Here is a 26,622-nt window from a genome sequence, read left to right as displayed (position 1 = left end):
TGTCATTTTGCATTCTAAATGAATTAACTCATTTCTATTTTTTCATATTTTACTAAATCAACACAATGAAGATTCATTATGCCTACACATGATCAGCAAGTTTATTGTAGGGTTCAGCTCAGTTTTTAGCCACCCCATCTTTCAGTGAGTTACATATACATATACACATGTATATATGTATATACGTATAAGTGTGTGTGAGACATATATGTATACATGTATATGTGTGTTAGAGAGAGAGAGAGAGAGAGAGAGAGAGAGAGAGAGAGAGAGAGAGAGAGAGAGAGAGAGAGAGAGAGAGAGAGAGAGAGAGAGAGAGAGAGAGAGAGAGAGAGAGAGAGAGAGAGAGAGAGATATCACACACACACACACATATATATACATATATATACACACACACATGCTGAAAGTCAGAAGTATGGAAGCCTATTTCTGCCACAGATTAAAAAATAAAAAGGTACCTGCTACACTATCTGACAATCCAGACTTTTTTCTCAGAATTGAGAGATTTAAACTTAAATTCTGAGGAGAAAAGTCATAATTGCAATATAAACATGCAATTGAGATTTTTTCCTCAGAATTTTGACTCATTTCTTAGAATTGTGAGATTTAAACAAATTTAGAAGAAAAAAGTTAGAATTGCGATCACAGTTCAAACTTTTTTCCTCAAAATTGATAGTTTATATTTCGCAACTGTGACTTTTTTTCCTCAGAATTATGAGACTTAAATTCTGAGGAAAAAAATGAGAATTGTGAGTTTATATTTTGCAATGGTGACTTTTTTTCTCAGAATTGTGAGATTTAAACTCAAATTCAGAAAAAAAAAAAAAAAAAAAAAAAAGAGTCAGAATTACGATATAAACTCACAATTTAGACTTTTTTCCTCAGAATTGTGAGTTTATATCTTGCAATAGTGACTTTTTCTAAGAATTGTGAGATTTAAACTCGAAATTCTGGGGAAAAAAGTTAGAATTGCGAGCTTATATCACAACTATGACTTTTTTCTCAGAATTGAGATTTAAACTCAAATCCTGAAAGAAAAAAGTCAAAATTAAGATATAAACTCACAATTTAGACTTTTTTCCCCTTCAGAATTGTGAGTTTATATTTTATAATAGTGACTTTTTCTAAGAACTGTGAGATTTAAACTCAAATTCTGAGGAAAAGAGTCAGAATTGCAATATAAACTCAACTTAACTTGCAATTTTTTGCATGCTTTTTTGCCGACTTTAAAACATATATCAGTCTTTTTTTCTCTTAGATTGGACTTCATAACTCACAACTTGCAAGAAAAGCCAGAATTGTGAGATACAAACGCAAACCCTTTTTTATTTTTATTTTTTTCAGTGGCAGAAATGGGCTTCCATACTGATGTGATCAAGTGTGTTGTTAAAAATAAACTTCAATCACTCTCTCTTAATGTTAGCAACCTTCTGATGGATATGCAGAGCAACAGGTGCTTCACACAGCCAAACACAGCTCAAGTTTTGGCACATTTTTATGCATTTTATGCTTATATTGTTAGTCCTTTGATGAATAAATGAATAGTAATTTCAAAGAACTCAATAATAGAAAATTTGATTCCTCATTAAACATTTTAAATCTACTTTGTGAAATATGGTCAAAATGATGTTAGTGATTTTAGAGAGAACACAGACAGTCCACTTAGTCTGCTTTACATAAAAAACCCAAATCATTTTATTACCTACAATATAAATTCTGACACTGAAGACTGGAATAATGGCTGCTGAAAATACAGCTCTGCCACTACAGATATAAATAACATAAAACATATTCCAATAGAAAAGTTATTTAATATTAAATTATAATATTTCACAATATCGCAGTACTGTATTTTTGAGCATACAAATGCAGCCTGGGTGAGCATAAAACTTCTTTCAATAACATTAAAAACTCTTATCGACCCAACCTTTTAAACAGTAGTGTATATAGAAACACGCACACCCTGCTCTTTTGAATAAAGCAGAAGAAAAAATAAATAAATAATAATAATTTAGCATTTCAGACCAACATCGCACCACATACGCTAATCACTAGGCCTCCAATGTTTATTTGTATCCTTTTCTGTGTTCGTGACAAGATGCCTTCTGACGACCAGGTAATTTAGCTGTCTGGCTGCTCGTTCGGCTAAATCGAAGCAAATCGGACGACAAGACAGCTACACAACCCTGTCTTCCTCTCACTTCTACCTTCTGGCCTAATTTCAGATGTGTTCAGCGCTGTGAGTGGCGTGTCTGAGGAACATGAGTGGGCTGCTTTACTTTTAGAATCAGTGTGGAGAAGCTTTGCCCTGAAGCTATTCTGTAAGTGGGTGTCTGTTAACACAGCGAGTCCACCACAAAGGAGGAGAGTTTGTCAATCTCGCACTCTCTTTGATAGTAGGTGGAAGATCACTCGCTAACGTTACGGCGGAGTTACGAAATTCAAGTAGCAAGAGACACGTTTTGCGCTACCTTTAGACACATGACCGATACCACGCCTCTGGTTAAAGATCAGTCGTTAAACATCTCTAGTCATGTGTCTAAGACAAAGTGTCACCAAGATGATCTGTTGCGCTACTGTACCCCGTTGCTGTTAAAAACATTAGCTAAACAGTTGCTTTGCGAACACAGTCACTTGGTGACTTTGAAAAATGGCTGCATGAAATTTATTAACTACAGCCTGACAGTAAGCCACGTGTACACACACACACCCTTTGTTCAAACATATAATGGTTTTATCGCTAAAGGTCGATGAGTAGCTGTTTATTGGGCCATATAGGGCGTTCCTACTGCTGGGTGGCCTGTTATTGTTAACTTGAACAACCAGCAATAATCTGATTACAATTAAGTGCCAATAAATCAGTTTTCCTGTCTCTTTGACATAAGCTTTTCTACTGTAGTGACATTTCTGATTATGCATCATATTTATGCATGAACCAGTGCTGGCAAGTTTTCTGACAGCTTTCCATGCATCATTTTTTTTAAATTGCTGCACGTGGGCAGAAACAAATCACTGTCCAAACTTCTTAAAGCTAAGCTGGTAATACAAGGCACTAGCAGTACCAAAGTCATGGGTTTGATTTCTAGAAAAACAAACATATTAATGTAAACCTTGAACGCACTGTAAGTTGCATTAGATAAAAGCATTCACCAAATGCATATGTAATGACCGGGAGACATGAAAACATACAGATTAAATCACATAAACCACAGTAAATGTTAAAATGGATGCTGTGTCTATTCCTAAAATCCCAAGATCGATATTTTATTCTACTCGAGTTGTGAATATGAGTTTGCAGAATGTATTGATTATGCAATAAAAAGACTGTAATATGAAGCAATGGCAAGAAAAACTCACAAAAACAGACATACAGTGTGCAAGAGTACGGTTATCATTAACTAAAACTATTAAAAATCATTTATTAACTGAACTATAAACATTAGATGAAAAATGTATTTTAAAGTTAAAGAACTAAGAGTACTAAAAGTACTAAAACAAATAAAAATAAAATTTAGAAATAAAATTTAGAAATAAATAGAAATAATAAAAACAAGTAATAAAAACTACAAAAGCACAAAATTACTAAAATGTTAATAAAAAAATATTTAAAATAAATACTGATACATACAGTAAATTACATTAAAATGGCATACAACAGTGTAGTGTGAATCATTAAAAATGAGCTTTTTAATAAATCAAAGATGCAAAATTTACAGTGTAGCCAGGTTCAAGAAACAAATGACTCTTACAAGTTGCTTCTTTTAATGAACGGCTCAAAAAGACAAGTTACAGGATTAAATACGCCTGAAACGCTACCCTTTATAATTTACAGCATCATCTGAAGGTAATTTCAACAGATAATAATTAACAATAAATAAATAGATCATTAAAAATAAATAATAAATAAGATAATAATTAAAAAATAATTTTACAATGATTTCATTATTTATTATTTATTCATGTTTGTTTATTCAAAATTACCCTCTGACACTATCATTCTCTATTTTTTTTCTATTCTTTCTACTCGTTGTCTTTATATTTATTTTTAAAAATTACCCTCAAACACTAGCGTTCTCTCTTCTTTTTTTATTCTATCTACTTGTTTTCTTTTTATTTATAAATATGCTATGTTATTTATATATATGCTATGTTACTACGTTAGACTAACCAAGATTTGTCAGCACTTACATATCATTGCTCTTTTGTTGGTTTTGATTGCTTCTATTGTTCTCATTTGTAAGTCGCTTTGGATAAAAGTGTCTGTTAAATTACTACATGTAAATGCATAAGAAAGTAAAATGGAAATTATATACAGTACTAAGTAACAAGTTGAATCAACACCCATTTCTAATAGTAAAACTTCTCTCATGCCTATATTCCACTGCGAATGATCGCTGTCGGTCGTGCTGGATAAGGCTGGCTCTTGTTGAAAATCAACAACTTTGTCGGTGCAAATCGGCGTCACTGTGAACGCCTGTTGCAGACTGGCAGCAAACACACTCACAAACCAATCTCAACAGCTCAGTGCAGACTGCATGTAACCAGACAGCATATTCTTCGCCTGTGTTTGTATTAGGGCAGTTCGGCCTTTCCGGTCATTGTGCGCGCCGGAGATCTCGTGTGTTGTTCGCGATCGACTAAGCGCTGAATCACAGACGAGGACACACGCACACTCTCACTGCCTGAACACTGACACAGTTTGACTAGTAAACAGTCTGTTGGCACTAATCAAGTCAGGGCGAGAGCTGAGAGTTGAGAGAGAGAGAGAGGGGCGAAAGCTGTCTCCCTCTGTTCTATTGATAGAGCTGTTTGACTGACAGCCGGGAAGGGCAGTGGAAAGAAGGACATCGGGCTGGCAGCAGAAAGAGAGAAAAAGAGCGAGTGAGAGACAGATAGACATATACAGCGAGAAGATGGGGGAGTTAGCAATAATCCACAGCAACCAGGTCACTGCTCTGTTCGCACTGGTGAATATAATACTCATCAATCTGTTGTTGTGCCTTACAGTTCACTCAGATTATCAGAACGCCACATGAGCCCACAGAACACACACACAGAACACTCACATCCTCAAAAGTATAACAAGAGGAAGTGCAGAACTGAGAGAAGCAGCCCCCACATGTGAATATGACTACCGTTACTTCCTTATGATATGGTAGATAAAAATATTGTCAAATGATTAGCTGAATGACGAAGCCATCCCATGAGGCCACAGGACAGGAGTAGGGGTTTACCGATATGTGTTTTTCAGGGCAGATGCCAACATCGATTACAGATCAAGTAGACCGATAATCAATATTTTGAACCAATACATATGTCTGATGTAAAAATTAAAATAAATGTCAAAATTAAGAATGACGAGGGCTTTGAAAAAAACTCTTTAAATTTTATTGACAAATCCGTTTTGAGAATGACTTGAATGAAAATGCTTCATATCGGCACCGATAATTGGCCATGCTAATCAAAATATTGTCAAATGATTAGCTGAATGATCACACTGTCTTATGAGGGCACGGGACAGGAGTAGGGGTTGACCAATGTGTTTTTCAGGGCTGATGGTGATACCGATTATTACTGATCATGTATACCGATAACCGATATTTTGAACCAATATATATGACTGGTGTAAAAATGAATATTAAATGTTAAAATTAAGAATAACAAGGGCTCCAACAAAACTTTGAAATTCAATTATCAGCCAACTGATTTTGAAAGTGATTGATAACCATAATATTGTCACAGATAATTAGCCAGGCTGATCAAAATATTGTCAAATGATTAGCTGAATGACAACACTATCCCATGAGGCCACAGGATAGGAGTTGTGTGTGGGGGGGGTCGACCGACATGTGTTTTTCAGGGCAGATACGATTATTACAGATCAAGTAGAACGATAACCGATAATTTATACCGATATACATGTCTGGTGTAAAAATGAAAATGGCAAAATTGAGAACAACAAGACCTCTGACAAAAACTTTTTAAATGCGTTTAAATTATTTTATCAAATCGGTTTTGAAAATGATTGATTCCAGTCATTTTTTAATATCTGCACTGATAATTAGCCATGCTGATCAAAATATTGTTAAATGATAAGCTGAATGATGACACTAGCCCATGAAGCCACAGGACAGGAGTAGGGGTCAACCAATATGTGTTTTTCAGGGCCGATGCCGATACCGATTATTACAGATCAAGTAAACCGATAAACAATATTTTGAACAACTATGTGTGTGTAGTGTAAAAATGAAAATTAATGTCAAAATTAAGAATAACATGGGCTCGGACAAAAACTCTTTAAATATTTTTATTTTAACTGGCAAATTAGTTTTGAAAATGACCGATATGATAACCGTAAAACTGTTTAAAATCGGCACAGATAAATGGCCGGGCTAATCAAATTACTATCAAGCTGAATGATGACATTATCACATGCGGCCACAGGACAGCAGTAGGGGTTGACCGATAAATGTTTTTCAGGGCCAATACGATTATTACAGATCAAGCAGATGAATTTGCAAGCAATGAATTTCAAAATTAAGAATAAAAAAGGCTCTGACAAAATTTTTTTAGATAGCTTTTAAATTATTGTAACCAGCAAATTGGTTTTGAAAAATGATCAATACCGATAACCATAAAAATGCTTAATATTGCCGCCGATCAGAATACTGTCAAATGATTAGCTCAATGATGACACGATCCCATGAGGCCACAGAACAGGAGTAGGGGTCAACCAATATGTGTTTTTCAGGGCCGATGCTAATACCGATTATTACAGATCAAGTAGACCGATAACTGATATTTTGAACCAATATACATGTCTGGTGTAATAAAGAAAATTAATGCCAAAATTAAGAATAACAAAGGCTCTGACAAAAACACTTTAAATGCTTTTAAATTATTTTAATTTGCAAATCCGTTTTGAAAATATGAAACCGATATGATAACCATAAAAATGCTTAATATCAGCGCCAATAATCGGTCAACCCCTATTATTAATTATGCTTATTAAAACGAAGAATAACAGGATGGTTACTATGCAAATAAATAAATAAAAGGTGAAAAACCTCAGAAATGTTGCTTTAAATGTTCACTAAAGCTATATTTATTTGGTCAGAAATACAGAAAAAAAAATTAATACTAAGAAATATTACTATTTAAAAATACTGTTTTGTAATTTAATATATTTTAAAATGTTGAACCTGAATTTTCCACAGCCACACAATTCTTCAGAAATAGTTAGTAATATGCCGATTTGGTAATCAAGAAATATCTCTTATAATCAATATTGAAAAAGTTGTTCTGATATTGAATATTGATATTTTATTATTAGAAACCATGATACACGTTTTTCAGGATTCTTTGATAAACCTAAAATTCATAAGAACAGATAATTTTAAAATACATTATAAATGTCTTTTCTGTATTCATCCTTGCTGAACAGAATTATAATTTTCCAAAAAAAAAAACAACTCTCCAAATACTCTAAACTTTTAAACGGTAGTGTATATTACTATATATACACACAACAGGAAGTACTCTCTCGAACACTGCTAAAGAGAACATCGTTTAAGAAAGACAAAGGGATACCAAGGGAGAAAAAAAAAGAGAGAATGAAGTAAAATAGCTTAGGTAATGGGAAGGCGGGCGGAAAAGTAGGCAGAATAATGACAAGGAGACAGCCTATTGCAAAGAAAAGAAGGAAACAAGGAAAGTGTGGCCTTGAGAAGAATGACAGATATGCAAAGGGAGGGATAAATGTCAGGGGAGGAAAAATGGGAGTTTATGATCCCACGTCACTCAGTCTCTCCCTCGTTCTCAGACCGTTCCCCACCATCTCACACACTCTGAATCCTTAGAGACAGAAAAAAAGAACATGGCAGGAAGAGGGAGAGAGAGGGAGAGCGGGTAGGCGGCAGCCTCCTGTGGCTGGTCAGAGTGTTTCCTGTGCAGATTTTCTGCTGTTTTACCCCTAATTCTTAATCTCCTATAATCTCTGTCACTCTCTCACAGGTCGCACACTAAGCGCCGCTGTTATCCAAACCCTTTAAAACATATTTACACCTTCTCACACATACAAAACTCAGCGAACACACTCACAGGCATGAGTCACTCACTCCAGCTGATAACGTTATCCTTAAACACATGCCTGCTGGCACAGATGTGGCTGACAAACACATCAGTATGACTGCCCAGAAGGACGCATCCAAGAATTCCCAGAATGTAATCAACTTCCCAAAACATCGTAAAACATTATTCACAGCTTAGACATAAATTACTTAACTGGTTGTTCGTTCTGCTTAACATTTAATCTCGAATGAGTCTTGAAAGACTGGTAAAACAGCCAGTGTCGATGCCACTGACATTCAAAGATGTCTTCCTGTCCAATACGTTTGAATTACTTCCCAAATCATGTCTGCTTGAATTAACATGGATGGAGCCATCACTGCTGGAGCCTGTTCCAACTGACTATTCAAAGAATTACATTTAAGCTTTTAGCTTCAAGCATAGGGTTGGCCAGCAATAAAATAACTAATGCCAAATGACTCTTAGGAGTTTTTTTTACTGAATCAAAAACATACAGTCTGAGTAGTGTAGTCCAATTCACAAGCAATTGATTCTCGTGGATTGAGCTGGTTCATTTAATAAACCATTCAAAAAGACTAATCTACTCACAGGTTACCAGTTTAAATCAGTTTGACAAATTCTTTACTGACTCTTTCAGATTAGTAAATGAATCAACACCTCACTTCTTGAACCATCCCAAAATCCATCTAAAATTAAAGCAATAGTTCACCCAAAAATAAAAAATTCTGTCTTTAATTACTCGCCCTCATGTCGTTCCAAACCCATAAGACCTTTTGTTCATCTTCAGAACACAAATTAAGATATTTTTGATGAAATCCAAGAGCTTTCTGACCCTGCATAGACAGCAACGCAACTGACAAGTTCAAGGCCAAGAAAAGTACTCTCATGACCTTTCATGACCAGTGTGTTGAAGATTGAAGAAATTATTGAATAAAGCTATTATTTTTGTTTGTTCGTTTGCTGCACAAAAAGTTATCTTAGTTTCATAACATTACGGCTGAACCACTGATGTCACATGGACTATTTTATCAACGTCCTTACTACCTGAAGCTGGTTGGCTGGTCTTAGCTGGCTTAAGCTGGAAGCAGCTGGTTTCAGCTGGTCTCCCAGCCTAACCAGCTAAAACCAGCCTACTCACCAGCTATGACTAGCTAAAACCAGGCTGGGTGACCAGCTAAAACCAGCCAACCAGCTTAGGCTGGTTTTAGCTGTTTTTTTCAGCAGGGAGCCTTTAATGTGTCAGTTGTGTTGCTGTCTATGCAGGGTCAGAAAGCTCTCAGATTTCATGAAAATATCTGAATTTGTGTTCTGATGAACAAAGGTCTTGCAGGTTTGGAACAACATGAGGGTGAGTAATTAATGACAGAATTTTCATTTTGGGGTAAATTATCCCTTTAAGCATATTTAACATTTACATGTGCTACAAACTAACATTTGAATTGTGACAAAACAAAAAGCCATTAGAACAGTAGAGAAGAAACAATCAAATCCTATTTTGACTATTTCCATCCCCATACCACATCCAAAATCAAAGTACATTAACCCAAGCCAACAATCCCCAGTTTTGTGCACATTTGTGACCCTGGACCACAAAACCAGTCTTAAGTCGCTGGGGTATATTTGTAGCAATAGCCAAAAATACATTGTATGGGTCAAAATGACAGATTTTTCTTTTATGCCAAAAATCATTAGGAAATGAAGTAAAGATCATGTTCCATGAAGATATTTTGTAAATTTCCTACTGTGGATATATCAAAACTTAATTTTTGATTAGTAATATGCATTGCAAAGAACTTAATTTGGAAAACTTTAAAGGCGATTTTCTCAATATTCTGAATTTTTTGCACCCTCAGATTCCATATACTGAAATAGTTGTATCTCAGCCAAATATTGTTCTATCCTAACAAACCATACATCGATGGAAAGCTTATTTATTCAGCTTTCAGATGATGTATAAAGCTCAATTTTGAAAAATTGACACTTATGACTGGTTTTGTGGTCCAGGGTCACATTTGAGCTATTAATTCCCAAAATCTCCCTATGAAAGGGAAAAGTCATGTCTGAACCTGAAAGTAGTTTTAAGATAACGAATATAGCTAATGCTTGCACGCAAACAGTACACGTCAGCGGTCAGTCTGTGGTAATCAAGTCCATACATTGAAGTCATACTGATACATTTTATGATATGGTGTGTCCTAATACTATTCCAAAGTGTGGACTTGATTACCACAGACCAACCTCTGTAGTGTACTGCTTGCGTGTAAGAGTCGGCTCAATATACCTAAGTGTAGACTTACCCCTTATTAGCAATGTACAGAAATGTAAAACTATATTAACTTTACATATAAACTAAATTTAAAGTATATTAACTGGGGGGAAAAAAAAACAGACCAAAAGCAGGCACTTATCCATCAACAGAAGTCCAGTGGTGAAATTACATTCTCAAAATGTGACAGCCTCCCAGAAATCAATCACATCTCTAGTTATTTAAGAAAAAAAAAAAACTTTTGATTTGGACGCCTACTCTATAATAGCATGTATGATATGAAAATTACCAATTAATCACTGAGTGAGCAGACTCTCTTATCTTATCCAAAGCGACAGTATTTTAACATACAATTTCTTACATGGACACTTACAGATTTTTTTGATTTTCAGTGTATTTTGCTTATTTGAACCCTTTTCAACAATAACTATATGATTTTGAGATCCATCTTTTCACACAACTGAGGGACTCATATGCAACTATTACAGAAGGTTTAAATGCTCACTGATGCTCCAGAAGGGAAAACGATGCATTAAGAGCCAGGGGTGAAAACTTTTGAATGGAATGAGGATGTGTTTCTTATTTTGTCTAAATATCATATTTTTTTCATTTAGTACTGTCCTTCAAAGCGTTTAAACCTTCTGTAATAGTTGCATCTGAGTCCCTCAGTGTAAAAAGATGGATCACAAAATCATACAGTCATTGTTGGAAAGGGCTCAAATACACAAAAAAAGCTGAAAAACAAAAGAATTTGTGGTACCTGAACTCATAAACAATCACTAAACAAAAAACAAAAAAAAACCCACAGTTGTGGATTATTCAGGTAACAACAGTATTAAAAATCAAGTGTATGTAAACTTTTAAACAGTGTCATTTTTATGAATTCAACTATTATTTTCTCTTGTGGACTATATGTAAATGTCTTTTATGTGAAATATCTTAATCAAGTCAGAACTAAATAAAAAATAACATGCATTTTGTATTATCCCTCTTATTTTGGTCAAATAATTAACATTTTGCAGATTCTGCAAAGCGTATGTTCAAACCTAAACATAGCAATTATCATTATTTGTAGCCCTACTAGTGAGTCATCTGGGTTTGTCAATTCTGACCAGTTGTTAAATGCTGCTGCTGGTGCAAAAATGGTTATTTGTTCCATATAAATTTGTACTTTAAACAAAGTTGTGTGTGTTTGAAACTGACCAGTGAAGAGGTCTCCGTTGCTGTAGGCTTTGCCCCGGCCCTCTTCGTCGTTGGGCACAGCCGACACCTGCTTAGCCGAGGTGCAGCCCATGGCCTCACTCCCTCCCCCCCTCTCACCATCTCACCTGAAAGAGACAGAAAACACATTCAACAATGGGGCTGACAGCACACGTTTAAAGTCAGAACGGACACATGATTAGCTCCATTAGCGCCTCTGCTGCGTTACGTACTACCGATCATCAGGCAAAGAAAACACATCTGAGTTGAGCCTGAACAGATCCAGACATGCTTTCTATCACAGCCCAAAGCCAGAGATACAGATTCATCTTTTTTTTTTTTTACCCCTCCGTTACTTACGAACATGTGTATCTTCAAACTGAACCCAGACCAAGACCAACACAAGACATACATAGCAATGCCAAAAACTATTTGGATACACTTAAAGTATGAATGTCACTGCATTATAAAACAAAATATCAACCCAATGGCATTTACACAGAAAGAAATATAGCCTAAATGCACTTTTCAAGCAGGGAAGCCTTAGACTTTTAAGGATAAAACAACAGATACTTTGTTCAAAAGTATTTTGACTGTTTGTGGCTGTCAAACGTCAATCGAAAATGTTCATTAGGGCATCAATTCAAAACTTTTTTTTAATTGTTTTTAAAAAACAAAAACAAAAAAAAAAAAGATTTATATGCAATCTGTGCAATGTAAAGTATGTACCGTATGTGGTGTGACTTACGTTCCCAAATAGAGTGCTGCAGGGATGACGCATTTTTGTAGACCAAAACCCGGAAACCAGTTCGCATTTTAGCACTTCCGGTTACATCGTCCTGCAGCCAAAAGGTTTTGTAAATGTGTAATTGGTTAAATGCCTGAAATAAACTCTGTGGTTAACTCGAGCTCAGGATATTTTCATGTTTTTTAAGCTTTCGCTGACAAAGGCGGTTGCTAGCAAGTGGCTAAACAGGACTACAGAGGTTGTCAGGGACATTAAACATACATCATGCCGAACAAGTAAACGGATCTCCTCACAGCGCAATATAAATATATGTTTTAGCCTATTATGTCTGACAAACAAATGTCAAAATATAATATAGCAGCTGCCTTTTTAAAATCTATTGCTATAAAGTGATTTTATGTCTCTTTTTAATGAATCGGTTGAGTCAATGATTAAAAGAATTGACTCAAAGACACTTGTTTGTCATCACCCACCAGCAAAATCATATGAAGTACTGTATGAAGACACAGAATGAACCAGTAAACAAATCTAAACCATCCATCTACTAGCTGAGAGGATTTAAAGAGGACATCAGATGCCCATTTTCCACAAGTTGGTATGATTCTCAAGGGTCTTCATTAAATGTCCATAAAATACTTTGGTTAAAAATCCTCAGTGGTCATGTAAAAAACCATTTTTACCCTATCAGAAACAGCTGTTCACAGCAACCCGTTTTGGTGCATGTCTCTTTAAATGATAATGAGCTACTGCTCAACCCGGCCCCTCTTCCATTTTTGGTGTATTCGGTGGCGGATTACCATCAAAAACCAAATGAATCCACTGCATCCTCAGTGGCTCTGATATCGGGGGAAATTAAGACTCTTAAGTTTGCTTTTACATCCAAATATAAAACACCTGCATTGCTTACAAGACGTTGTCGCTACAGCTTCTCGAGCGTGGAGAAAATGGCGGACCGCGTACAACTGGCTGAGGGTGAAAATATGTTAATACAGAACAGTCCGTCAGCGGTCGTGGGTGGGGCTTGAGCAGTATGACCTCATACAACTCAGAAAAGCAAAACCGTTTAGGATTTTTGGGGAGTAAAAAAAAAAAAAAAAAAAAAAAAAAAAAAAAAAAAAAAGTTGAATGGATTTTTCTAAGCTTTTATCACCAAACAGGTAAATTCCTCTAGTCTAATTTACTCTTGTAATCATGGTGATATTCGGGTTGGCCTACAAAACCACGTAAATCACTGCAGCGGTCTATGTTTGAATTAGCGTAAAGATAGTAAAGATATGAGAACATCTCGTCCAGCAGGGACCTCTGAGCCTCACGCAGGAACGGACTCGGAAAAGAGGGGGACAAATTGAGAGAGGACAAAACAGAGGAGAGAAAGATCAAAAGAGCCGGCTACTCCTCCTCCCCTCTCTCTCCTCGTTTGAAGTTGTCAGGAGGGGCAGTGTTTAGCTCTGCCTTTAGCAGCACGGGGCGCAGGACAAAGCACCAGGTGTACAGGCGAGAGAAAAGTGTGCGAGTGTATGTGCGCACAGAGGGGCCCGATTGCTCTCTGCAGCGAGTCTCGAGTAAACAAGATCTGGCTCTCAAGGCTGCGGAGGTTTGGTGCGCCATCCCATAAAAGCCTGTGAAAGTATAATCACCCACAGTGGGGGTTTTCAATGAGGAAGTGTTTAGATTTACACCATCTCAAGACTGAAAAGAGTGTTATCCATTCAAGTTGCTCAGAATTGGAATGGCCTTCAATTGTGAAGTTGTACACATGCTCTGCCACTTACATAATTGCTGATGAAATATACAGTTAAAGTCAAGGTTAAAGGTTTACATACACCTTGGAGGATCTACAAAATGTTATTTTACCAAAATAAGAAGAATCTTACAAAATGCATGTTATTTTTTTATTTAGTACTGACCTGAATAAGATATTTCACATAAAAGATGTTTACATATAGTCCACAGAGAAAATAGTAGTTGAATTTATAAAAACGACCCCATTCAAAAGTTTACATCTGAACCCTTTTCAACAGTTACTATATGATTTTGAGATGCATCTATTCACACTTAAAACAACTAAGGGACTATGCAACTTTTCACAGAAAGTTCAAATGCTCACTGATGCTTCAGAAGAAAAAACGATGCATTAAGAGCTGGAGGGTGAAAACTTTTTGCATTTGAAGATCAGGGTAAATGTAACTTATTTTGTCTTCTGGGAACATGTAAGTATATTCTGTAGCTTCCGAAGCGTAGTACTAAATGAAAAAAAAAAAAGATATTTAAGCGAAATAAGAAAACTGTACACATCTTCATTCCGCTCAAAAGTTTTCACCCCCGGCTCTTAATCCATCAAGTTTCCTTCTGAAGCATCAGTGAGCGTTTGAACTTTCTGTAAAAGTTGCATAGTCCCTTAGTAGTTCTAAGTGTGAAAAGATGCATCTCAAAATCATATAGTAATTGTTGGAAAGGGTTCAAATACACAAATGCTAAAAAAACAAAAACAAAGAATTTGTGGGACCTGAAGGATTTTTCTGAAGAACAGAAAGGCAGTTTAACAGTTTTTTTTTCCTGTAATAGTTGCATATGAATCCCTCAGTTGTCCTCAGTGTGAAAAACAGATCTCAAAATCACACAGTCTTTGGTTTTTCAGCATTTTTGTGTATTTTAACCCTTTCCAACAAAGAATCTGTGGGACCTGAAGGACTTTTCTGAAGAACAGCGGCCACTTTAATTGTTCAGGACAAACAAGGGACTCATGAACAACCATTCAGATAAAAACAGTATTAAAAATCAAGTGTATTTAAAACTTTTGAACAGGGTCATTTTTATAAATTCAACTATTATTTTCTCTTGTGGATTATATGTAAACGTCTTTCATGTGAAATATCTTATTCAGGTCAGTACTAAATAAAAAAAAATAACATGCATTTTGTGTGATCCCTCTTATTTTGGTAGATTCTGCAAGGTGTATTTAAACTTTTGACTTCAACTGTACTTGGCTACTTTGACAAATGCTTTCAGTTACCAGTAACTGAAACTAAACACTTTCTCTCTTCAAAAAAAGCTACATTTGTTACACAAAAATGACTGAATCGGAAAAGTATAATAGCATCCCATTCCAATTTTTTTTTTTTAAACCAATTTTCGCAGTTACTTTTGGTGATGTTAGTGGCATAGAATTTTTTGTATTTTTAAATACAGTGGTGAAAATGTGCAAAAATAAAAATCTTTTAGTCATCGTTGTGTTACCAAACAGAGGTTGAGAAAGTCTATTCACACTTCTTGCGACTGAGATATAAACAAGAAGCCATCTGGGCACTTGTGTCAGGTTCACTTTCTCTTACGCAGACAGAACATTGACGTCTGTGTTCTGTAAAAGCTGTGCATATACATGTACCAAGATCCTGGCTGTGTGTTTCTATACAGGTCATATGCATAGTCCGTAGGCCTAAACTTGCCTAATGCCTAATGCCTGATCAGTTTAAAATTTATGCTTGCTACTATGGGAGACCAATGCTTAATCAAAAAAAAAAAAAAACTGAGTCAGAATAAATTTACCCATATAAAACTGAGGTTGCTACAATTTTTACAGATGTTACTGATTGATAATGAACAAAAATTTACCAAACTTGTTTCTTGATTTGAAACAATATAACTCATCAGAACATGCAGAAATTAATTGTTCTATTTAGATATTTATTTTGTTAAGGAAAATTAATGGTCTGGTTTCTACAACTTTCATTTTGGAGCAAAAATCTGACTTTAAACTTAAAAGAAATAAAGATTTGACATTTATCGTGATAATTATCGACATCGACTGATATCGTGCCATCGTGATAATTTTTTTGCCCATATCGCCCAGTCCTAGAGTGATTCTAAAAGGATAGTTCACTCAAAAAAAAAATTCTGTCATTAATTACTCTCATGTTGTTCCAAACCTGCAAGACCTTCATTCATCTTTGGAACACAAATTAAGATATATTTGATGAAATCCAAAAGCTTTCTGACCCTGCATAGACAGCAACGCAACTGACACTTTCAAGCCCCAGAAAGGTAGTAAGGACATTGTTAAAATAGTCCATGTAACAGTGGTTCAACCTTCATTTTATGAAGTTATGAGAATACTTAATGTGCACAAAGAAAAAAAAAAAACTTTTTCAATAATTTCTTCTCTTTTCTGTGTGTGGCTTTGCTAACGTAGAACCCAGATGCACCAAGCCTTGTTTGCAAGTTGAGGAACGCAAACAGATGCATTGTGTTACTCTTGTGAACTCGGTCAGAGACTGACAAGGAAGAGAAGAAATTGTTGAATAAAATCATTATTTTTGTTTTCTTTGCACACAAGAAGTATCCTCATATCTTCATATTAAGGTTGAACCACTGATGTCACATGGACTATTTTAACAATGTCCTTACTACCTTTCCGGGCCTTGAAACGTGGTAGTTGTGTTACTGTCTATACAGGGTCAAAACGCTCTCAGATTTCATCAAAAATACCTTTTTGATGAACGAAGGTCTTACGGGATTGGAACGACACAAGGGTGAGTAATTAATGACAGAATTTTCATTTTGGGGTGAACTATCCCTTTAATTAATATTATTTTTTTTAAAATGACGAATCTATTTGCATCTTGCACAAAATCTTCACATGACAATGTGGATGGAATGGTTACACACGAACTGTCAATGTGCACAACACCTACTCAATCAACAAGCATACCCATCAATTCTTATCATATCTCAAGGCAAACACGCAATAAGCTCTGACAATAAAAATAATTGACTAATGCGTGAGTACAAATGAATAACCTACTTTCTAAGAGCCTTGAAGATGAAGTCAAGCAAAATAGCATCACACTCCCTACTAAAACACACAAAACACACACACACACACACACACACACACACACACACAGAGCAAGTACACACCCTCAAACAGGCCGCAGGGCTGAGAGCTGTCTGAGCCACCGCTCACCCTGAAAAACAGGCTGATCAGGAGAGAGCAAGAATCATGGGATGACGAGCGCAAGTCTTTTGATTCTCAGCTGAGACGGAACAACACAAACACCAAACCCCTGCTCTGAAGAACCAGAGGAGCCCTATTCATTCATCTCTGCCGTGACCGAGCGAGCAGGACAGCAGACCCCCACCATAATATTTACTCACCCACAACGGCTGTAGCATCAACTCCCCGTCCCAGTTTAAACAGATCACTAAGCCTGCTGAGACACACAGTGGAATCGTCTCGGTGCTGTTATGATTATCTTAAAACTAAAGCCTCTTTCCCTTTCGTTCCTTCTTTGTGTCTTAAGCAGCGTGAGAGGTGGCTTGGGGGTGGAGAGATGTTAAAATAATAGCGCTAGTGTTTAAGAAGGGAACTCTCTAACCACGAGAAGAGAGGGGCAATAACAGGACTGTGGGAGAAACAGAGTTCAAGTCAGAGGAAGCAATGAGACTGAGAAAAGGACGGGAAGATAAAGACGTCAAAGATGGTCAAGGTGACAGTTTGTTCCGTTTAAGTCCAGAACTTCAGCTAAAAGCAATGGTTTGCAAGCCTTTCACCCAGCAGACCACTTAAACAGTAAAACAACAATTGACTGTTCACAAACAGCTTGATTGATAGGCGATCTGACCAGTCATAAAGCCGAATCCGCCATTCTGTCCGACAAACAAATCAGACAGGAGAGTAGATTAACTTCAGTGGAATTAAACCTGAAACGTGTGTATTGACGTCTTTCCAGGGTTGAAATAAAATACGTTCTGATGTTCATTAATGGTTTTATTTATGCTTTAAGTGAAGAAAAGACAATTGGTTCACGTGTCATTGATCTAATAAGGCAATACAGTGATCTGTCACAACACATTAAGGAGCCACAAAATGGTATTTGTTTAAATTTCTTAAAAAAAAAAAAAGACTTTTCTACTAAAAGTAAAATCTGCTCTGTCTTGGCTGTCGGTGTGTTGTCAGTTTCCACTTTGCTCCGCTATGTATTTTTTACTGTGTGAGATCATGATGTGTAGTGTGAGAGCGGCATTGTTTGTCAGACATAGCAACAGTAACTCAGAAATGTTGTGATTTAAAAATGCATTTCTATTTTCCATTTTAACATTTTAATATAATGCATTGCTCTGTTGTTAAAGCTGAATTTTCTGCATCATTACTCCAGTCTTCAGTGTCACATGATCCTTCAGAAATCATTCTAATATGCTGATTTGGTTATCAAGAAACATCTATTTTTATCATTTTAAAAATTGTTAGGCTTTTTAAACATCCTTACTGTGAAAATATCAAACATTTTGACTTCAAACAAGTCAAAATATTCTGAATAAGATTTTTATTTTATATTTTATAACATTAGTGTAACTTTTAAATATTTGTTATGTTCCTTCATCAGTTTTATGCTTTTGTTCTTAAAGTCCACTTCCAGATCAAAAATTTACAGATGATGTACTCACCCCCTTGTCAAAAAAGATGTTCATGTCTTTCTTTCTTCAGTCGTGAAGAAATTATGTTTTTTTGTGGAAAACATTTCAGGATTTTTCTCCATATAATGGACTCAAGACAGTTAGGGTATTGAAAAACACCAATCGTATTTTCTCCCTCAACTTCAAAAATCATTTAAATATCATCCTACATCGCTGCAGAAGTACCGACCCAGTATTTGCAAAGTGAACATGCAAAAAAGATCAAACGCCCTTAACAAAAAATGTAAAACAGCGATACAGGGCGATTTTGAAGTTGAGGGAGAACATGAGATGGGATTTTTTTTGACATACCCTAACTGTCATGAACTGGAATAAAGTTCAGGCAGAGCAAGACAAGACGAGCATTTGACATTAAAAAGTATATAAATTGTATTATTTTTATGAAAATGACCTTGTTTTGCTAGATACAACCGCATTTGGGATCGTTTGAAACCACATTTATTGTTACTGTATTTTGGAAGTTCAAACTTGGGGCACCATATCAGTCCATTATGTGGAAAAAAAATGCTAAAATATTTTCCTCAAAATTATTTTTTTTGTGACTGAAGAAAGAAAGACATGAACATCTTGGATGAAAAGGGGGCGAGTACATTATCTGTAAATCTTTGTTCTGGAAGTGGACTTCTCCTTTAATTCAGACTATTTCATACATTGATAAAATAGTCCATGACATCAGTGCTTCAACCTTAATTTTATTAAGCTACGAGAAGCATCGTTGTACTCTTGTGAATGTCTATTGACTGACACGAAAGAAAGGAAATTGTTTATTTCATTATTTTTGTTTTCTTTGCACACAAAAAAGTATTCTCATAGCTTCATAAAATCACGGTTTGACCACCGATGTCACACACACTATTTTAACGATGATCTTACTACCTTTCAGTTGCGCTGCTGTCTATCCAGGGTCAGAAAGCTCTCGGATTTCATCAGAAATTTCTTAATTTGTGTTCCGAAGATGAACAAAGGTCTTATGCGTTTGGAACGACATGAGGGTGAGTAATTAATGACAGAATTTTCATTTTTGGGTGAACCATTCCTTTAACAATCAGCACTTACAAATTTTTCCATATAGGTTTTCCAAACACTCCTCTCAACTTCCAATGGAAATCAGCTTAGGAATGATTTGTGTCTGGATTTTAAGCTATAATGAGAAGAGGCTAAAATATAAACTCATTCGCCAATCCATTCTTACATAAAACGTCCCATTGAGTTAAAATGACACAATTTACTCAAGAATGGCGCCACATACTATTCACACAGACACTCATTCTACTCCCATTTCATGAATAAGAGCCAGTGTTCACAGCCAAGACGGTGTGGAAATCTTACTTGCAAAAGTCTGAATCGATCCCTCCATCCAGTCACAATGTACCACTCAGGGCTGTCCCAACACTGCCTGCATCTGACTCTCTGACTTCACCCCTCAACAACTGATTTGTGCCTGTCACCTCTATACTGCGCGTGGGTCTGTCTCTGCTACTACTGTCAGAAAAGAACCAGATGACTCATAAACAACACACACTTCTCATATGACTAGTCAAACGAAACCTCGAGTACCTCGTTTGTTTTCTTACAGATCAGCATCTTCCAAACAACACACCTTTGTATCTTTCCTATCTGCGATTACTAATAAGCACCATCTCTCGTCTAGCGAACGCACACAGACCGCAGCTTCGTGGAAATTTACTCCCGGGTCAGGTCTGTAATTTTTCCGTATCCATCTCTATAAAGCTGACAAGCGCCTCCTAATTCTGCCTATAAATATTCATTTGAAATTAGAAAACCATCTATTATATACCAATTCTGTTGCCTGCTGCTGCATAATTGGTCTGCCCGTTTCCTGTAAGTATACACACAGCTCTGTAATGAGCTCTTGAAAGTCTCCAAATGAAAATCCCTCCCACTGCGTGAAACTCATTTACATCTCTTTACAAAATGTTTACTAATTCAGCAAAATTTGAATGAGGTTTAAAAATGTCATGCTTCCATCTAAATGGCACCGGTAGTAGACGACGCTGTTATTTGAACATTCAAATGAGCGTGTTCATCTGTCTCAGCACGTACGCGTGGGACAGCGCGCCTTGATGCAGGGACGGAGAGGACGTTCATGTTTGACAGTAGCAGAGGAGGATGTTTGATCCGTCGTTTCAGAACAGTGAGCGGCAGTTAGTCACACGCAGTCTTCAGCCTGACCTCTGAAGTGTGGAACAAAAGCGTGACACAAAGATCAACCTCAAAAGCCACCTCTGAACCATGCAGGCCTCTCTATGGATGATTGGATTTGTAATTGACCCCGTCAATGCTTTCTAAGGCAGGAAGGATTGAGGACAGTTGGTGTACTATGCTAGAGTGTCGCCACAACTCACTACATAAATGACATATGAGGCTTAGCCCTAAAATGCCACAGTGCAAAGCTATCTATATTTTTCTTTCATTTTTTTAAAAAGTGCAATTAATGCTGAATTTAATTATGAGGGCATGTGAATTTGAAAACACTGCAATATTTCATTTTTAAAAAACTTTAAAAAGGATGCAGTGATAAATATTCAACAGAATGGTATACTTAAAGGGATAGTCCACCCAAGAATGAGGGTTGTTCCAAACCCGTAAGACCTTTATTCATATTTAAAACACAAATTAAGATATTTTTAATGAAATCTGAGAACTTTCTGACCCTGCATAGACAGCAACGTGACTACCACGTTCAAGGCACAGAAAGGCAGTAAGGCAATCGAACGCTCACTGATGCTTCAGAAGGATAAATCAGGGTAAATTTAACATATTTTGTCTTCTGGGAAACATAAAAAGTATCGTCTGTAGCTTCTAAAGGACAGTACTAAACGAAAAAAAATGATATTTAGGTAAAATAAGAAAAATGGACACATTTTCATTCTGTTCAAAAGTTTTCACCCCCAACTCTTAAAGGATTAGTTCACTTCCAAAACAAAAATTTACAGATAATTTACTCACCCCTTTGTCATCCAAGATGTTCATGCCTTTTTTTCTTCAATTGTAAGAAAATTATGTTTTTTGGGGAAAACATTTCAGAAATTATCGCCATATAGTGGACTTCAATGGTGCCCCCAAGTTTGAACTTCCAAAATGCAGTTTAAATGCAGCTTCAAATGGCTCTAAACAATCCCAGCTGAGGAAGAAGTTTCAAATCATTTGAACTTTGTGTGGGCACATCATAAATAGAATGCGGTAGCAGTTTACTGTCGGGGATTTGTTGTGTCGCGCCGTGCCGCATCCAGTGTAGACAGCATCAAATATTATAATGGGTTCTACTGTACGTCCGGTGCAGATACGGTGTTAGGGTATGTCAAAAAGCTCCCACCTCGTTTTCTTCTTCAACTTCAAAATCGTCCTACATCGCTGTTTTACCTTTTTTTGTAAAGGGCGTTTGATCTTTTTTGGATGTTCACTTGTAAATAATGGGTCGGTACTTCTGCAGCGATGATTTTGAAGTTGGGGAAGAAAACAAGATGGGAGTTTTTCCACACACTCTAACTGTCAAACTGGAAAAACAGTTCACGCAGACCCAGACAAGACAAGAGTCTAAGGTTAAAAAAGTATGTAAATTGCCAGTTTGTTTAGAAAATGACACGCAAAAATCATTTTGCTAGATAAGACCCCTCTTCCTTGGCTGGAATCGTTTAAAGCCATTTGATGGTGCATTCTGGAAGTTCAAACTTGGAGGCACCATTGAAGTCCACTATATGGAGAGAATTCCTGAAATGTTTTCCTCGAGAAATATAATTTCTTTACGACTGAAGAATGAAAGACATGAATGTCTTGGATGACAAAGGGGTGAGTAAATTATCTGTACTCAAAAAAAAAAAAAAAATAACATGCATTTTGTATTTTGCTGATTCTGCAAGGTGTATGTAAACTTTTGACCTCAACTGTATATAATTTTGATATGTATTATTCATATAATACATCATTATATTATTATTATTAGACAATTACATCTAAAGACACGTAATACAAGATACAAGAATAAACCCCCCCTGAAGAACAATGACACACAGATCACATGTTCAAAACTACATCCTTTGTTTACCAGTCAGTCATAAGACACATGGTTTACCTTTTTGTATTGCTTTTCTAGTAAATGCAAACGTAAAAGATTCTTGAGAGCTGTGGAAGAGGGGAACTTTAAATCAATTTGAATTAATTTTGAACAAAACTGTAGCTTTAAAAACATGGAACATGCAGGATGAGTCATATGAACTATTTATATAATTTCACTTTCATTATGAAGCAACGAAACATTATGCTAAATAACTCCATTTGTGTTTCACAGAAGAAAGTCAATAACACAGGTTTGGAAAGACCTGAGAGTGAGTAAATGATGATAATTTTCCTTAAACCACTAGACCGAAATACCCCACCCTGCACAAGAGTCACTCAGATAAGGTTGTCCTGTCAGCATACTAAAACCAAAAGTTGTAATTCACAAAACACACACACACACACACACAACCTCCTCGGTCATTAGAACCACACCACACACAGAACTCTAACACCGCCTCGGGAACCTCCAACATTGACCTCCGGTAACTATGGTAACCTCCTCTGCGTGATGTCACCCTGACATTGCATCATAACCCCGTGAGCTAATTGGGTCGCTTTTCTCAGGTCCCGTGAAGCACGCGGGAGAAACTGAATAAAACAGGCAGAGCGGGAGATGGGAGCTGTGATGGTGGAGAAGATTAAAATTGACTGACCGAGAGGAGGACCCACAGACGCTATTAATAGCCATTCAGCCTCCTCAGTCACCAGAACAAAAGCCATATGTGCGCAAAGCAACACACACACTGCTTATGGATGAGAGAGAGACAGATGGAGGCGTCAGACTGATGAGAGATTCAGAGAGAGGGAAATGTACAGAGCCGACCGTGTCTCCCCAGAGCAAATTCCAACTCCTTTCTTTAAAGTTGTTCTTTCAAATGTTTGGTTCAGAAAAAAATAAATGACTGAGCAGTTCTTTTACATCATTACGTGGTTTCTGACATTCCAGTGTCATAGTAAATGCTCCACAACACTCCTATAAAGTCAGATGAAGCATATTTTGCTTGTTAATTACTTTTTCAATAAAGTTATATTAAGGCAGTTTATTCTAATTTTATGTCAATTTGTTGCAACCATGAATCAGCTCATAAAAACAGCCATTTAGAGCCTAAATCTAATTTGCAAGTACATTAAACAAAAACTAAAATTCATTTCTTGGTTAAAAGGCCATTTAACATGCTATTAAGACCAACACTACACTACCAGTCAGAAGTCTTTGAACAGTACGATTTTTAAAGTTTTTTTTTTTTTTTTAAATAAGTCTCTTCTGCTCACCAAGTCTGGATTTATTTGATCCAACGAACCGCAAAATATTTTTACTATTTAAAATAACGGTTTTCTATTTTAATATATTTTAAAATGCAATTTATTCCTGTGAATTCAAACTTAAATTTCTAGCATCATTAATCCAGTCACATGATCCTTCAGAAATCAGTTTAATATTCTGATTTGCTGTTTTTATTATTAATGTTTTTTTTAATATTTTTACTATTATTATTATTTTTTAATATTTTTATTATTATTATTATTATTATTATTATTATTACTACTACTACTATTACTATGTTGAAAACAGCGGACTAGAATTTATTTTAGGTTTCTTTGATAAATAGAAAGTTCAGAAGAACAGAAATAGAAATAGAAATAGAAATAGAAACAGAAACAGAAACAGAAATAGAAATCTTTGTAACATTATAAATGTCTTCATCATCACTTTTGATCCATTTAAAGCATCCTTGCTAAATAAAAGTATTAATTTCTATCATTTCCTTCCCACCAAAAAAGATTTTGAATAGTATGGTGTATAATGTTACAAAAGCTTTTTATTTCAGATAAATGTTGATCTTTGGATTTTTCTATTAATCAAAGAATCCTGAAAAAGTACTCAACTGTTTTAAATATTGATAATAATAATAATAATAATAATAATAATAAATATATGTTTCTTGACCAGCAAATCAGCATATTAGAATGCTTTCTGAAGGATCATGTGACACTGAAGACTGAAGTAATGATGCTGAAAATTTTGCTTTGATCACAGGAATAAATAACATTTTAAAATATATTCAAATAGAAAACAGTTATTTTAACTAGCAAAAATATTTCATAAATTACATGAATGCAGGCACAGTGAGCAGAAGATTAAAAATCTTGCAGTTCAAAAACTTTTGACTGGTAGTGTACTTTGTATATGCATTAATAAAACCGTCTTATAATCAGGTTGTTATACATTTCGAGTATATTTTATTACATTTCTGCTATTCGTCAACTTACTTATGCCCAGTCAGTCCCACACCCGGTTCACTCCAAATGTTCTTATAATCAACAGACATCAGTACTTGGTTCATTATGAATCATATGTGCGCAAAAAAGGCGATGTTATGCTAGGTACTTTCCCCCTGTATGACCTTAAGAAGTGACTTATAACTCACAACAGGTCTGCTTTTAAAGGTTTAAATGTTAAATCATTTTTTGTTAAACCAAATTACTTATGGAGAAAATAAATGGGATCTTTACTTGTGGAACCTGAGTGTTGCACAAGTTCTTTCAGTCAACAGAATCGCTCTGGAGTCCAATAGGATACTGCTAGGGGTTACAACACAACAATGGTTTGACAGAGTCAGTGAGCTGTCAAACTAGATCATTCAGAGTTGGACAAATCTGAAAGACTCAGTTGTCTGTAATGAGTACAGGAACTCTAAAACTGAATGAATCACTTGCAAGTCAGACAAGCCTGACAAAGATAGTTCAAGGTTCAATGATTTAGAGAGTTGTTAAGACAAATCACTGCAGGTCAAATCTGACTCTGCAGTAAGTTTAATGAGTCAGTGAGTTGATTCAGGAACTACTCGGGACAATTCACTCAGATTCGTTAATGAATTGTTCATGTGATTCATTGAAAATATCCAACTCAAAGGAATGATTCTTTTATGAATCACACATCATTAAATCCTGTATCAGACATTGCTAAATCACTGGCTCTGTTTGAAAAAGCTCTGAGTAGGGACTTCTTTTGAATAAAACATTATTTTGTGACCATTAAAGAGATAGTTACCCCAAAATGAAAATTCGGTCATTAATTAGGTCTACTTACTCTCATGTCGTTCCGAACCTGTAGTAGCTTTGTTCATCGTCAAAACACAAATTTAGATATTTTATGCTCTAAAGATGAATGAAGGTCTTACGGGTTTGGATCGACATGAGGGCGAGTATTTACTGACAGAATTGTCATTTTTGGGTGAAATATCCCTTTAAAATAGCATGTTCTACATAGTAAGAATGTGGCTATTTCGTCATTATCATGTGACCTACCAGCATCAGTTGAGTCACTTTACTGTCATCAACAAATCCTCTCAAATGGCCCTGTGGGATAGTAAAGCATCCATGACCCTTCAGACTCTTACCAGAAGTTTTATGAACACTGAGAATTCAGACATTCTACACTTTTCACATACTGTTTTTCACAAGTACAATTTCGCTATTCTCAGTTCACCAAGCACGCTGCCAGAATTTTTTCTCTACCGGGGCTAAGGAGGGACTAGACCAATATGTGGGGAAGCTAAGAAAATAATCGATATTCATGACGTCAAAGTTACTTCTTTAAGAAATTGTCCTTTTTTTAATAAAAGCAGCTATGGTACACACCACATTTAACAGAAGCACAGTTTTAAATGATATTTGGCAAAATAACAGGCATATTCATCAAAATAGACACAAGCTTAATATAACTGACCAGAGCATTTCAGCCCGACGGGCAGCAGCGAGC

General features: G+C 35.9%; 1 protein-coding gene across 1 annotated transcript in view; it reads right to left on the bottom strand.

The window, feature by feature from the left end:
• The window catches only part of zgc:92140 (uncharacterized protein LOC447854 homolog), a 40,791-nt gene that overhangs the window by 12,076 nt on the left and 2,093 nt on the right, over window positions 1-26,622 (bottom strand). The window contains exon 2 of the mRNA XM_051117712.1: window positions 11,561-11,685. Coding sequence (XP_050973669.1) covers window positions 11,561-11,651 — 91 coding nt within the window. The 5' untranslated portion in view covers window positions 11,652-11,685. The remainder of the gene's footprint in view (window positions 1-11,560; window positions 11,686-26,622) is intronic.

Source organism: Labeo rohita, chromosome 8 (assembly GCF_022985175.1).
Source record: "Labeo rohita strain BAU-BD-2019 chromosome 8, IGBB_LRoh.1.0, whole genome shotgun sequence".
In the NCBI taxonomy this organism is placed as follows: Eukaryota; Metazoa; Chordata; class Actinopteri; order Cypriniformes; family Cyprinidae; genus Labeo; species Labeo rohita.
This window is presented reverse-complemented; position numbering and strand designations above follow the sequence as displayed.